Genomic DNA, 16,669 nt, shown 5'->3' on the forward strand with positions numbered 1-16,669 from the left:
ATTAAAGACACACATCATTGTCTGAAAGTACTAAATGTCACAGAGAGAGAAACATCCTGTGGAGTTATTTTGTTTTGTATTATTAAATATGATTTTGTATTAAGTAATAATGAATCATTAGTGTATCATGATACATATATTAGAGTAAGAGTAAAGGGATCTGTGTTTTTTTTTTTGTTTTTTGTTTTTTAAGTAATTGATTTATAGAAGTGGCAAATTGATAATGGTGTTATTTTTAATAAATAGAAATAAATATAGAACAGATTAAACATATTGCCAATAGACAATTACATTAATACATGTTTTGTCTATATTCTTAATGAATATTAGCTGGTTAGTTAAATGATTTGAAATGAAATAAATTTCCAGGGGCTGACTAGATGTATAACCAACCGTATTGTTGATTATAAAGGCTAAAAAGCTAAAAATTAATAATAATAATAATAATAATAATAAAATATAATAATTTATTTTTCATTGTAGGTCTGCAAATGAGCAACAGTCAGGTGAGAATAGAACAGACAGCCTCACACACACAATACCACTGTATTCCCAAGATTCATTGCAGTCATTGAACCCTTATGTTGTTTTAATTTTCTGCCAATTTCCACGTACATTTCATAAGAAAAAGCAGTGGTATCATCAAAGGATAAACATGAATGTCCTAATACTGAATCAGGAAGTCTTTATTGTAAAAATCTACATTCCCAATTCAAAATTTTCCATTGACTGGTCACATCTAAAAAACTGTATTAGTTTTTTTTACAGTGTTGTATATGGCTCAGTCAGTACTCCTACTCCCATATATGAAATACAGGGAATACAATGGAATAGTGGATTGCAATAAGGTTAGTAGTATACAACCCTACCCTAATAGTCAAATAGAATTTTTTAATCATACCCTTATTGGGGGCTGAGCCCCCCTAAAATGAAAATCTTAGAATCGCCCCTGATCCAAATGTTTCAGCTCTAGGTGAAGAGACTGTATTATAGATGCCAGCACATACTAATTACATATAAATAAACTCATTGTTACTTTTGAACTGAGCGAACATAATTTTGGAGCAGTGAAACTGACAACATGTCATGATATTGGTTAAATGTAAACTATAGCTTCATTTCAATAGTCCACTTTAGACATTCTAATTACTATAAGTAACTTTGCCAAAGCATGTCAACCAACTCAGAGTATTAGCAGACTGTTAGGTCATAGATGACCTATTAGCGGCTGTTTCTATGGGCCACTGTACATAAGGCTTCTGCCATATTGGAATGATCACAGCAGGCCTGTGAATACTCAAGAGCAAACTGACTGTATGTCTGCAACCCTAGTTTTACGCATATGTGAATATCTATATCTGTGATACACAATACAACAACACGAAGCCGTTAGCTAACATGGAAGGTACAAAAGTTCAAGACTGTTGAGTTAATACATATTAAAATCACAAACCAACACAATCCCTAATTGAGAGTTTATCCAATTTCTTCAGGAATTGAATTTTCGGTGGATTTTACAACCAGAGGCTGTGCAATGTTGTGGCATCTTGAAGTTGATGTTGATTGTGAGTGACGAAACATGCCAATTTTAGATCAAATAAACTCCAGTTTGGAACAAGCACGCAGTGTGACAATTGGTGCAGATGTTAATGTGACTAAAATATATAATAGATTTTGAATATTTAAAATCTGAGTAAACTTTAGAGTGATAAGCTGTTAAACTGCATCTCACTTTAAATTCTTGTGAAGAGTATTCCTGAAATAGCATTTGAGGTGTGTCATTTCAGTCTCTCTCTCTCTCTCTCTCTCTCACACACACACACACACACACACACACATTTTAGCTGTTTTAAAGGCAGCTTTACAAGTATCCTTAACAGAAAAGGCCATAGAAATGTATTATTTATGTCTGTTGTATGTACAGTATTTTATGCATATTAGTGTTTTGGAAAACTTCTAAACCTTTAAGGTTTATGATGGTTAGGATGAAGGTAGTTTCCTCTCTAGGCAGAAGACATAGTGGGGTCAGTTTTGGAGCAGAGCTATAGATTACATATGGCAAGCAGCCTATATTCGAAGACCAGAACCGTTAGCTAAAGTTGTATATCAATGTCTGGATTCTTTTGGAAACTGGACTATGCATGATGTATGAACTCTAGAGATCTGTGTTCCTATGACTGCATGTTATAGCTAATGTCATATATCTATAAGAAATGTATTAATTTGAATAAGAGATGAGCCAAATGTGGAGGAAAGATCAGTGATCATTGGGCGTCTGGGCACAGTGTATTCACAGTGCTGACTGGATGTCAAAGGGTTATGGTTACCATCTCCTCTGAAAATATGGTCTTGAGGCCAAAAGAAAGCTCAAGCAAAGTTAAATAAATAAACTTCCAAAGAAAATGACAGCAGGAGGTTGAGAAAGATCGTTTACATACTGGAAGATCAGTCTATAATAGTTAGGGTAGATGTTTTTCGGGTCTGTGTTGGCATTACCAACTTGAGTCTATCTCCAGTAGTTCTTAAATAAGAGTATGTTACTGTAAAAAAAACTAATTTGAGTGACTTTCAGTCATCATTTTTTTTATTTAATTGATGAAAAAAGCAGAAACATTGCAAAAAGTTTCACAAAAATTCATAATCCAAACATGTTGCAAAATCAGCATTGCCACAAGGAACGCTGTAATATGCATCTAAATAAAAGCAATGTCTTAAATATGATCCTCTTCTTTTAAGATGTTTTTTGTCACTTTTTGTGCACTTCAAAGTATTAATAACAATGTGCAATTGAATTTCAGATGTTTCCTCTCCCTTAGAGACACATATCCCACTCTGTGAGGGGTTGTTTTTGGACATCTGTGGTGCCAAGACACGTCTTGGATTCATCTCTTTAAAACCACAGTGAATCGAACTCAGTCACTTGCAGAAAATCTTTTCTCCATGGATGATACTTCTTCATTGATTTTTAGTCAATTACGCACACTCTCTTCATTAAATTCCAGAAAAGACTTGTTCAGAGGATCCCTGAAGACTGATGGGGAAGAATAGAGAAACCAAACACTTAATAATAACATATAAAAGATTTGGAAATGGCATTAGAATCTAATGAAATACATGTAGAAATCACTGAGTGGGACAAAAGTGAAGAGATGAAGAAACAGCATGAGTCGGCAACATGTGTTTTTAATTGGGTCCTCTGGCTGTGATTTGCTTAGAGGCCCGATGGGGTCCCGCATGTGACTTAATTACCTCAGACTTTGCTTTAAAACGCTTTTTTTTTTGTATAGAGTGTTGACTCTACCGGATTGGACTCCTGGCTCCAGAGAGGCTTATTTGTGACTTGAATGTAACATTTCAAGTAAATAACAAACATAACCGACACATACCGCTTTAATTCTGTAAAGTACAAGCAGGAATGTGATATATGAGCATTAAGTACAGGCAGAGCACAATCCTAAAAACTCCAAACTCCTATCATACAACAACTTGCCCTTGTGTAATGTGAGATTAATCAGATTGCTAAAATCATTCTTGCCTATGCGATATAAACACAGATTTACAGGATATACATTCGTAATTCTGAGTAAAAAAGTCAGAATGGCAAGATATCACGGTTCAGAGTTTACACAAGTTTACATCTCACAATTTTGAATTCTGAGTTTATATCATGCAATTCTGTTTTTTGTCTTTGCAATTCTCTTTTTTTTTAATTGCATTTTTTTTAAAACACACAATTTCTCTTACGATTGAAAATATATATTTCACAGTTCAGACTTTTATTTCCAGACAGTTCAGGCAATTCTGACTTGTTTTTTTTTCCCTCAAAATTCAGAGTTTACATCTCGCAATTCTTTTAATTTTTTTTTTTTTTTTTTATATATATAAAGTAAAAGGGGCAATTGCAATTTTTTATCACACAATGCTGACCTTTTTTTCTCTGGAGTAAGAGTTTATATTTCACAGTTTATAATTTAGTTTTTATAACTGCAAGTTTATCATCAAACTATTTCATAAAATTTCTAATTAAAAAAAAAATGTAAGACATAACTCAGAATTGCAAGGGAGAAAGTCTGAATTGTGAGATAAAAACTTTTTGTACTTTTCTTATTTTTTACTCATGTTCATGTTCATTTGAGGAGGTCACCAGAGCAACATGGACAAAACATTATTACCAACCTAAAAATAAAATATTAAAGCGATACTCCACCCTAGAATGAAATTTTTGTCAATAATCACTTACCCCATGTCGTTCTAAACCCATAAAAGCTCTGTTCATCTTCAGAACACAATTTAAGATATTCTAGATGAAAACCTGGAGGCTTGAGACTGTCCCATGGACTGCCAAGTACATAACAGTGTCAAGGTCCAGAAAAGGTATGAAAAGTCATCCTCAGAATACTCCATCTACCATCAGATGTGCAATCTGGGTTATATGAACTGAACACAGCTTTTACGGGTTTGGATGGGGGTAGGTGATTAATGACAAAATGTTAATTTTGGGGTGGAGTAACCCTTTAAGGTCAACTCCTAAACATAACTGTCACTGGGGAATTAGCTGACTGTATAAAAATGTACACTTTGCCAAAACTTAAATAGTTTTCCATGAGATTGTGTTGTTAATGCTGTCATTTATGACTTTATGGTTTTGTTTGGACTGTGGAGTGTGCCCTTCATTTTTAAAGTCGACCCCCTTGAAAGCGATTGTGTAATTCCCACACTGCTCAATAGTATCGTAAACAACATCATGAAGGCACATTCGTCATTTGATTTCTGAAAGAGGCACATTCTCAAACTACATGTTCTCTACACCTACACTGTACATGTCCATTCAGTAACCTGCATGCGCTGTACTTATAGAATATGATGTTTGAATTATCATGCAGCCAGTGACTCTATCCATCTGTTAGAGCTCTTAACAGAAATTGCTGTGTCAGTGGAGAGGTTAAATGACATGAACGTGACGTTCTGTGAAAGCTTTGCCAGATTTTAGAAGCAGAACCCCTGCAGCAGGCTGGTCAGTTTCAGAGGGTGGTTTATGAATCATTCTAACATGGATTATGGTATGTCCACACATATGAAACCGCAAGGCTTAGACTTGTTCAATGACTTGGACGATTTGTATCTGCTTCATATGGATGTCATGATTGCTGAATGGGGAATATTGAGGTTGTATCCATCGCATAGACTAACCTTTTACACACTTGCAGTGATGTAATGCATAAAACAAATATTGCACTTGCTTATAACCATGGGGGTTAATATGTGTTCTCATGCTGCATACAGTATCTAGTTTATGCAGTTTCGTTGTTAAAATGTGTTGTTTTTCCCTTATTCAGCTGTTTTATCAGTTTTAGATTACAGTTTTTTGCCTAATAACATTGTCATGTACATTTTTTCTTTCATTCACACTTCCTTTGAACTTCAAAGATAACCAAAGATAAAACAGATTATAATATTTGAAGATTCCTTGTGGCATCTAAAAATGGATTGCTTGTCGTTATACTTTTTAAAGGTGTTACAATTAATAGAATAGAATTATAATGTATTATAACTGTGGTTATATTTATTCATGAGATCTCATGATGTTATAAAATAATGCATTTAAAATGCGTTTTAAAGAAACACTTCACTGTTTTTGAAAATAGGCGAATTTTCCAGCTCCCTTTTAGTTATACCGTTTTCGAATCCATTCAGCCGATTTCTGGGTCTGGCGGTAGCACTTTTAGATTAGCTTAGAATAGATCATTGAATCGTTAGCATCTCGCTCAGAAATTACAGAGAGTTTCACCTGAAAATATTTTGACTATTTTCAGGCACTGCGTAATATCACTGCACTTGCTGCAAACATGGTGCGGCAGCAAAGTTCCTTGATTATTACGCCAGAATGAGAGTATAGTTCCTAGCCATATCGGCCTATAAACTTTTTATTTTCCAACGGTCTTAGTACACGATGTAACTACAGAATAGTCAAATTTTCAATTGCTTTTTGTTGTGTGTGACGTCACCGCGGCGCCATTTTTGAGGTATCGCTATTGACTGAAACAACCACGATTACAAGAATAGAAGTAAATAATAGAATAAATAACTAATATAACTACTTAGATAACTATCTAGATAATAAGTAAATGTAACTCGCAAACCTGGAGAAGCAAAAGAAGATTGAGAAAAGGCTGTACCGAGATAAATTCAATAAAGATGCCAGGGACCGTTATATGGAGAAATTGTCATCCATTCATAACATAGATCCATATGAGCTGACTGCATTAAGTTGGAGTGCTGACCCCGCATTGCTACCTTCATCCTCATACTTAGACATTGTAAATTATCTTGTTTATGGTATAGTGTTGTCAAAAGACCCGGTACTTCGGTACCAAGTCGGTACTAAAAATTTTTAAATCTGACGGTACCAGGTTTCTTTAAGTACCGGTAGTACCGAGGTCCCGTTCAAACCCGGTTCAGCGCTATGATTCCCGCGAAGCTGAACGGAATCTCAAAATCCAGTCATGAAAATGAAACTTACATTTTAATATAGACAGTCATGGAATTTTTCAAAGTTAGCATAAATTAATCAAATCAAATCTCCATATGGACCAGTATCTGTAAATGTTAAGCCGCAAAAGTTGTTTGAAATATGAATCCGTGTTCTGCGCATCTCTGTATGAATGAATGGCAGAGACGTGCTGGTTTGTTTACTACATAGACTGAAGCGCATGACGCTTGCATTAATTTCAGCATCTGAGCTTCGTGACCCGTTCTGTCATGAGACTAGATATGCAGCCTATCACACAACAAGAACGTACCATTTTACCACATTTAAGACCAACACAATCCTCCCAATTGAACACACTAGCATTGATACCTTACAAATGGTGGCTATACCCATAATGCATTTCGTGTTCCATGAGTGTGACGTCACCTGACAATGAGCGATACGAAAAATATAGAAACTCTTTGGTCATTTTTGAGTAAGATGCTAACGTTCTAATCAGATTCAATGATGTATGCTAAGCTAAGCTAAAAGTGCTACCACCAGACCCGGAGATCGATCGAATGGATTCCAAAACTCAACTATTTAACTCTAGGGGAGAAGGAAAATGAGCCAATTTTGAAAAAAGTGGAGTGTTCCTTTAAGGCTTCGTGTTAAGTGTTACCGTTTAATCTTTGTGAACTATGCCTTTAAATGCTCAAACAATTTTTCCTCAAATATTTGCTAAAACAAGCAGTACGTAATACACAGAAATGTCGTCTCATAGGTTGAAAATGAAATAATCTGATTTTGACAGGTGAGTGGTTGGTTGGAGCTGTGACCATAGACGACATGACATCACAACATTTGGTCACACTGGTCTCAGATCACTGATGTAGGTACTAATATTTCTAATTTAAGACTGACTCCTTAACGAACAAGCTAATGAACGTTTAAAACAGCACCTCTAATGGTTCAGTGTAATAATAAATCTTTGCTAGACAGACAGTGCCCTCTTGTGGGTCAGTGCATGTACTTTGAGGAAGGTCAATGACAGAAACCTGCAGGGAAATCAAACAAACGATTGAAGTGACTCTCGAAGACTAACCTTTTACACACTTGCAGTGATGTAATGCATAAAACAAATATTGCACTTGCTTATAACCATGGGGGTTAATATGTGTTCTCATGCTGCATACAGTATCTAGTTTATGCAGTTTCGTTGTTAAAATGTGTTGTTTTTCCCTTATTCAGCTGTTTTATCAGTTTTAGATTACAGTTTTTTGCCTGATTTGATTGAAGTGACTCTCGAAGTGACTCCCACGATGCACCCCCCCCCCCCAAAAAAAAAACACCCCTTAGCACAGCATTTGATTCAATTCTCAAAGCGCAAATAAAATGCAGGAAAGACGATGTCATTTTCATGTCTTAAGTCAAGAAATGGTTTGTAAATGGTCCTTTACAAACTGAGCATGACAAGACCATGTGATTTCATGACAGAAACTTTACCAGACTATCTATGATCTGCTGTTGTTCACCAACTTCAAATGCATTTATGAAATAATAAGTTAATCTCACATCTCAAACTGTGCTCAGAACTGTTTAAATACTAATGTCTGCCATCAAAATTCAAACATCTCAGTATATGAACTCAAACATTTAATCAAACTCTTCAAAAGCCACATGAGCTGACATTAGCATTAGCAACATTAGCTTTATTTCTTTTTATTTCTCACAAGGAATTTCAGGAGAAATATCTGTGACAGTTTGAAGCAGAATTTCAGCATTAAATATATTGTTTACATTTTAGTATGCAAATGTTATATTAAACATTAGCCTATATATAAACAGATCACTGTGAGCAATTTTTTTAAACCAGTCTCTTTCAAAAATACATATAAAGATCTATCATTAATCATTGCTGCTTACAGTAGGCTACATATGCTTTTATTTCACACTTAATTTTAGTATTATAGATGAACGAACAAGGAATGAATTCTAAAAATAATAATAAAATCAATACAAAGTCTATTAGACATTATGTTTGTGATTCATGTCATTTTATCAAATCGAGAAAAACTGAGAAGAAAGGGGCTGTCTTGATTCATGAATGTGAAATTAATTGAACAGCCCACAAACAACAGGAACTTACAGAATTATAATTCTGTGAAATTTAACACTTTCAGGCAGCAAAGGAATTTCATTAGTTCAACATGTTGTGAAACTTGACTCACTGAAAAAAAGAGCATAATTAGTTATGCAAAAATACACAAATGCATTCCATGATATTTAGAATGGATGTGTTATGATGGACAAGTCTGTCACAACATTTCAGACCCATTTCATTTTGCCACCAAAATCCTACATGTACAGCAGCTATATCATTTTAATTCCATTTAAATTCTGCTTCCTTAAATTAAAATTTTATTACAGTTATAGATAAAAATAAAAGGCATTTCTCAAGTCATTTCTTCATGGTGCATCCAAGATGTAAACCTAATGGTTTAGTATACTCATTTCTAACATCTCACAATAAGTAAAACGACCATGATAATAATTTTACAGGACAGATTTATAGCACATTTAAAAAAACAATGGTAATTCGAAGTGTACAGAATACAGTAAAAGAGACAGTTGCATGCAGTGTGTGTATAATGATGCCAAAGCAACCATCAGGCATGCGTAGCTCCAACCTCTCTCTCTCTCTCTCTCTCTCTCATCTGTGCCATCATACAATAACAGTGCTCTAAAAGCCTATTCTCACCATAGCAACCTCAGATGAACATAAAACACTTAACCGATATCAGAGGGGGTGGAAAGACCGGACTTACATGTTATGTCACCCTGAGAAATCTGTTCATCAGCACACTGAAGAGAAGAAGCAAGACATCATGGAGTAACTGGCACTCACAGGTAACTTCTGTCTCGTTTCCAGTCAACTCGGTTGGATGGATCGGCAAATTGAAAAGCAAATCTCTGGTAATGTGTATTTATGTGACTGCTAATTTGAATACACAAGAAATGATGCAAGTTATCCTATGAACTGATCGTTGTTCGGGGTACCATTTAAAATAGGAGTTTAATAGTCTCTAATAAGAAATATGATTCAAATAATTTCTCTGTAAATGCAAAAAAAAGCATCATTTTACTTGGTCTAATTATTAATCTTCCTCAGCAGAAGTGTATTTGTACATTTGCATGTTTTTTTATATATATATTTTGCCTAGATACTTGGCAAGGGCAGGAGCCAGTTGTCCGCCCACATAATCCCGAACTCCCACGACATGACAGGCTGTACACGCCTCCAGATCTCCTGTGGCTCAAAGCTTGATACGGGACACGCATTCACACTAAGCAAAACACTTAAACTGTAATCTCTTTTCGCTGTCAGTATGAGTGCACACACTGCACAAAAGTTCACCCAAAAATTTAAATGATATCATCATTCACTCAGTCTGGTGTCCAGATCTACATGACTTACTTTCTTCTGTGGAACATAAAAAAAGATTCCGAGGAAATGTCTTTTTTGGCCCATACAATGGATGTCGGTGGTCACATTCTTCAAAAAACCAACACATGAAAGAAAGCCATACAGGTTTGGAATGAAATGATAGTGAGTAAAGGATGACAGAATTTACATTTTTGGGTGAACTAAAAAAAAAATAATTGTTTTATTTAAAACAGACTTAAGGCATGCATTACTAAAACTATCACTCATACAATTTGTAAAAGCTTTGTGTTACAGACACAAATTATATCTTATAAATGATATAAAGTTATATAGATTGTGTGGCTTGTTTTGGACAGATTAGCAATTTTTGGCAGGTGAACTATAAAATGGTTGGGGGGAAAAAACTATAGACATACAATGAAATTCTAATAATATCACTAAAATGTTCTCCATGTGTTGTTTCTCCTCTATATAACAGACTGCCAGTAAAGTTAATGAAAACCTCTAAAATAGTAATTGCAGCCACTGTTACCATGACAACTGCATCTCTAGATGGAATTAGAGCAGAAAAAAAGAGTCAATTAAGATCGATGTAGAAATTTTGGAGACATTGAGACAATGACTTCACAGGTTATGCGACCACTCCAGTGATTTACGCATACTAAAAATGTATCACACTTTAAATATAGGTCAGTGACAGTCCAATTTAGTGATGTAACCAAACTGGCTGAGAATCTTTAACTGCTTTAAACTTTTACCACCCCCTGGTGGAATTAGTGTATAGTTACCCAGAAACGCACTTGTACAACTGTCTATATACCCTTTTAGTGCAGCATTATCTTTACTAAAGAGCAATGAAAACGCAAGGAGTACTTTATAAAGCTCACTTTTTTTATGCCATGACCTTTGCTTCCACAGACTGTTCTCCTGCCATGGCCCATGCAGGCCCAGAGGTGCACTGGAGGTGGTTGGAGCTCCATGACTCTGTGTCTCTGGGGTCTGTGGAGAGGAAGGTCCGGACGGCTGCAGGGACCAGACAGTGGAGGATCCATCGTCGACCCAAACCCAGACACTCTCTCCTGGATGAGCGCAGACTGCATCATGCTGCTTGGGAGGGATGTCTGGACCAAGTCAAGACCATGCTGGAATGTGGCGTGCCTGCTAACTGCCAGTTAGTGATCTATATTGTTAAAGCAACAGTTCAATCAAAAAACTGACCATTAGTTTCATGTCGTTCCACATGTACGATGTATGATGCTATTTCTTCAGATGAACTACACGTTTAACCTGTTAAAGGAGCCATATTGCACATAGACTGATCTGATTTTGTAGCTTACATTGTGTGTAATGAACAATTTTCAAGTTTACGTTTTTGCTCTCATATAGAGTGGAAATATGCCTATACAGTTTTTCAGCAGCTGTATTTTTTCCATTTATTTGTCCCACTAATTTTAATATATATGCGTGTGTGTGTGTGACTCATTTATGTCATTTGAAGTGATTTATGAGAGTTAGAGGGCATTTGCTTGTTTCGATTCTTTGATTTGTGGAGATTTCTGTGCAGATTCATGGTTGATGTACGTTTCTCGTTTCAGAATTCCAGCTTTAAACACTAATACTTAAAACAAGCATTTACAATTAAATTTGACAACATTTTTACGAGGCCTGCGTCACCCTTTTGGATCATTTTGGTTAAATGGACTTTCAATCTTTTCAATCTTAACGATTAACTAAAGTTTTATGGGTGTGAAATGGCATGAGTGAATGATGACAGAAATTTAATAGTTGGGTCACCTATGACCCATTAGGAGAAAATATTTTGATTTTAATATGAAAAAAAATACACCACTTTTCTTATCACTTTTTTTTTGCAATAATGTTGGTTATGTCACACTTTCCATTAATATGTCCCTTTGAAATAAAGTATTATTACAGTGTCACACATATTAGTAACGAAAGAATACCAGTCTAAAAATAGTAATCTCTAATAACATGAAAAAGCTTGTTACGCTGTTCCCGAAATAGATGTATAAATATTTTTTCGCTGACTGGGCCATGTTGTACTTCCAGGGACCCGTATGGTTGGACAGCTGTCCACCACGCCTCTTTTAAGGGTCATCTCATGCTGATCAAGTTCCTGTTGCAAACCGGCCAGGTGGAGGTAAATAGCCAGGACTTCTTCAACTGCACTCCCCTGCACCGCTCCTGCAGTGGAGGAAACCCAGAGACCACAGACCTTCTCCTCCAGAAGGGGGCGTCTCATTCAGCGAGGTCCTGCTCCGGCCAGACGCCCCTTCACCTGGCTGCAGCCAGCGGACACCTGGGAACAGCTCGGGTTCTGCTGCAGCACTTGGCCTCACCGGACCCCGAGGACTTTCATAAGTGGACGCCCCTGCACTGGGCAATTTTTGGAGGCTGGGGGGATGTGGCAGAGCTCCTGCTAGATAATGGGGCAGACGTAGAGGGAGGAAAAGGTGTGGGCATGAGCCCTCTACAGCTGGCGGTGTTGGTGGGGAATGAGGCAGGGGTGAGGCTACTGCTCCACCGAGGTGCAGATGCCAATATGAGGGGTCCTAACGGCCACACAGCCATGCACCTTTGTGCCTGCTCTGGAGACAAGAAGGTGATTGACTATGCGCTTTTAAAATACCGACATGTAAAGCAACCATCCATAGTTTGTTTGGTTTGGAGCATTAATATTATAAAAAGGAACATACTACTGCAATAAGCTATTGTAGAAAAATATACAGTTAGAATCTTTTACGGTTACTATCTTTCAAAGATTTGATTTCATTAACCTGACAGGTCCTACTACTAGTTTATTCTAAGAATGGCTAATAATATCAACCTGATACTTATTAAACGTGGTTTAGAGAGGTTTACGAAGTCGCAATGCAACTTTAGGCTTTCAGAAATGCTTTCAGATGCACTGAAAACATTTTTTATATTGGTTTCTGGTTCAAACCTGTTCTGCTCTATTTGCGAATAATCCTTCCCTTTAAAAAAAAAATAAATAAAATATTCAAGTCTTCTTTATTTAATAGCTTTTATATATGTTGAAATTATTTTGTAAAATAATATCTCAAAAATATTATATTGACCTACATTTAGAAACATTTTGGCTTGTGTCTAAAGAAAATCTATTAGGTTTACTGTATATGGTGTTCTTATTCAATAATCTTTTACCTTTGTATGAATGTTTTGTCTTTTTTAAAGTAAATGTTTTTCATTTATATGAAATCTAAATTTAAGGTTTGAACCAAACCATACATATAATTTGAGAAAAACGAATCAATATGGCCATAACAAATTTGAGTATTTTTAAGTTGGTCCAAAGTATATTTTTTTCCAGTGTGGTCAGATAACAAATTATGGGTGGTGCCACCTTAATTATGAGCTACTTTTTTCAATTAAATATTACTAAAGTTTGTTAATTTTATTTAAAATATTTACAGACACTGAAAATACCACTATGGGCAAGACATCACATCTACCAACTGTTCTCAGGAAAAACCTTTAAAAGCTCCAGAGACTGTGTAATTAAGTTTGTGGATGGAATATTGGCTAGTGAGACGCTGTATTAAATGCAGCTTGGTGACACATTGTACAATGATACATAAATCTGGCAGTGTAACATTTTAGATGCTTTAAAACAATAGAGATATAATTAATGTTATCCTATCCTATTATATCCAGTACTAATCACTCAGTCTCTGATAAATGTTCTCTTTCTAAAAAAATGTATGAAGTGTCCTATAAACACCTCATTGCATTTGTTTCCAATCAACCCTATCACCGCAGCATAGCTTGAATTTGCCAGTACTGTGGATTCAAGGTCTTGCTGCCCTCTTGGCTGTGATCTGTCCGTTATGCCAACTGCACGCTGTGAAACAGATGGCATTTGTGTGGGTGAAGGGCAGTGATACTGTTCCTGTCTCCTTAGCACCATTTGATCTTTCTTTTACTCTCTATGTTCCATCCTCCCTCATTGGTCTAAACGTATATTCTCTTTCCCCACAGATTCTCCAGCTGCTGTTAGCAGGAGGGGCCAAGGTTGATGTCAGGGATGGAGATGTGGCATCTCCGCTGCATCTGGCTGCCCGCAGTGGCTCCAGGGCTGTAGTGCACTTGTTGATTCTGAATGGAGCAGGACTTGAGGACAGGGACAACCTCAAAATGACACCACTGCACTACTCAACACTCAGGGACAACGTTGAGGCTGCCAAACTGTTGCTGCACTATGGTGCAGATGTGAATGCCGTGGAGAGGCTTGGACAGACACCTATGCACTTGGCCTCTGAGAGGGGTCACTGCAAGGTGTGCTGATTCTGTCCTCCATGAGTTCATACATCAAAAGTTTGGAACAATTACGAGTTGACAGAAGCCTGGTATACTCACCAAGGCTGCATTTATTTGATCAAAAATACACTTGATTTAAAATTATGAATTATTACTTAAAAAACTGAGATCTCTGATCTCATCTGTGATTTCGCTTTCATACGGGGAAATGCAGGAAATTAATTTTTACCAGTTCACCTGTGTTATTCCTTTCTTCCTTGTGATTCAATCCACAGGTTCTGAAGGTCCTGCTAGACAAAGGTGCTGATCCCGCTATAAGGAGCAGCTGGAGAGAGACCGCAGAGGATGTTGCAAGGGCACACAGTCAGCTAGGCATAGTCCAGCTCCTTCAGCAACACCAGGCGGTCAGGATGAGAGATCAAGCACAGGACCGAGAGAAGAAATAACAGTGAATTAAGGCCTGTACGCATTTAGAATTAAAACTACAATGATAACTATAACTATAAAGTATTATTAATCATTCTAATTCCAACTATAATGACATAGAGGTATAATATCCATGGGATTACTTTCAAAAGGACTTTCTTTCCAGCTGATGAATGATTAAAACATTGACAGCCAATCAAAATCCACTTGACTTTAAAGGGCTCAAGTTGTTGTTATATTTATATTTCATTGTTACCATCTTGGTGTGAACAGGCCTTCTCCAGCAGTTAGAGTCCACTGATTTAATAGGACAAGTGGTATTCCAAGAATACTTATATTTTGTGTAAAGCTTGGTTCATACATCGCTACACCATTGACAACTGACCTTTTTTTTTGCCTGTGAAATTTTGCAAAAATGTGACTGAAAGTGGAACTACTGTTTGTTTCCTCTCTTACCATACAAAACATTCCCATAGTAACCATCATTTCTGTCAAAATATACCACAATTTTTTCTATAGGGCCATTACTAGAAATCATGGGACATGGAACAAATTATTAATTTTATGTTTGTTTGTTTCTGTTTTTGACGGTGGTGGATAAATCCTCCAGTAATAACTGTAGTGCCTATAATTTGTTGTCATAACGTGTATTATATTTTAAAGGTCTTTATGGAAATAAAATCATCTTAATCGTTCATAAACTGGGGTGACAATTTGTAACAAAACAGATTAAAGCACACATTAGAATTGCATAATGTATAATGCTGAGATCAGTTTAATTGCATAGAAGAAACTGCTATGCATCAAAATGCAAAGGGGACGGGATACTTACAAAGTTTAAATCACATTTTATAAAGGAGATAAATAACATCTTATATTCTCCCAAAGTGAATGTATCTGATTGCTATGATAAAAATTCATTAAGTAAAGTTACTTTCTCAGTTTTATAGAACATAAAATTGGAAACGTCAGCAAAAGGAGCAATTTGGGAGTTAGTTGGGTAGATATTATGGAGTAAAATGTACTTAAAATGTAGTGTACAGGTCCATTTATTTCAGTAATTCAACTCAAATTGTGAAACTTGTGTATTAAATAAATTCAATGCACACAGACTGAAGTAGTCTAAGTCTTTGGTTCTTTTAATTGTGATGATTTTGGCTCACATTTAACAAAAACCCACCAATTCATCTCAACAAAATAAACAAAATAAACAATTTTTTTTTTTTCAATAGTTGTTAGAGGCTCCTTTTGCTTTAATCACTGCCTCAATTCAGCATGGCATGGAGATAATCATTTTGTGGCACTGCTGAGGAGGTATGAAAGCCCAGGTTTCTCTCAAAGAGGCCTTCAACTCATCTGCATTATTCTGGCTCTTGTTTCTCATTTTCCTCTTGACAACAGCCCATAGATTCTCTATGGAGTTCAGGTCTGATGAATTTGCTGGCCAGTCAAGCACACCAACACCATGGTCATTTAACCAACTTTTGGTGCTTTTGGCAGTGTGAGCAGGTGCCAAAACCTGCTATAAAATGAAATAAGCATCTCCAAAAAGCTGGTCAGCAGAAGGAAGCATGAAGTGCTCCAAAGTTTATTGGTAAACAGGTGCAGTGACTTTGGTTTAAAAAAAACACAATGGTTCAACACCAGCAGATGGCATTGCACCACAAATCATCACAGACTGTGGAAATTTAACACTGTACTTCAAGCAACTTATGAGCTTGCTATGAGCTTCTCCACCCTTCCTCCAGACTCTAGGACCTTGGTTTCCAAATGAAATACAAACTTGCTCTTATCTGTAAAGAGGACTTTGGACCAGTGGGCACCAGTCCAGTTATTCTTCTCCTTAGCCCAGGTAAGACGCCTCTGACTGGTTCAGGAGTGGCTTAACAAGAGGAATACAACAACTGTAGCCAAATTCTTTGACACTACCTTGACCCCAGCCTCAGTCCATTCCTTGTGAAGTTCTCTCAAATTCTTGAATTGATTTTGCTTGACAATTCTCATAAGGCTGTGGTTCTCTTGGTTGT

The 16,669-nt window shown here is 36.4% G+C and overlaps 1 protein-coding gene across 3 annotated transcripts; it reads left to right on the top strand.

Moving 5' to 3' along the window:
• Positions 1–9,151: 9,151 nt before the first annotated feature.
• ankrd67 (ankyrin repeat domain 67) lies at positions 9,152–15,755 on the top strand. 3 transcript variants are annotated; one of them, XM_052531913.1, is made up of 5 exons: positions 9,152–10,061; positions 10,836–11,088; positions 11,988–12,540; positions 13,938–14,234; positions 14,492–15,755. In XM_052531913.1, exons 1-5 carry the CDS (start codon positions 10,043–10,045, stop codon positions 14,660–14,662), a joined length of 1,293 nt encoding a protein of 430 aa, XP_052387873.1. In that variant the 5' UTR covers positions 9,152–10,042; the 3' UTR covers positions 14,663–15,755. The 3 variants fall into 3 exon arrangements, with proteins under 3 accessions (XP_052387873.1, XP_052387872.1, XP_052387874.1); XM_052531912.1 differs by having other exon boundaries at positions 9,152–9,445; XM_052531914.1 differs by having other exon boundaries at positions 9,154–9,379.
• The last annotated feature ends 914 nt before the right edge of the window (positions 15,756–16,669 follow it).

This window comes from Carassius gibelio, chromosome A18, assembly GCF_023724105.1.
Source record: "Carassius gibelio isolate Cgi1373 ecotype wild population from Czech Republic chromosome A18, carGib1.2-hapl.c, whole genome shotgun sequence".
In the NCBI taxonomy this organism is placed as follows: domain Eukaryota; kingdom Metazoa; phylum Chordata; class Actinopteri; order Cypriniformes; family Cyprinidae; genus Carassius; species Carassius gibelio.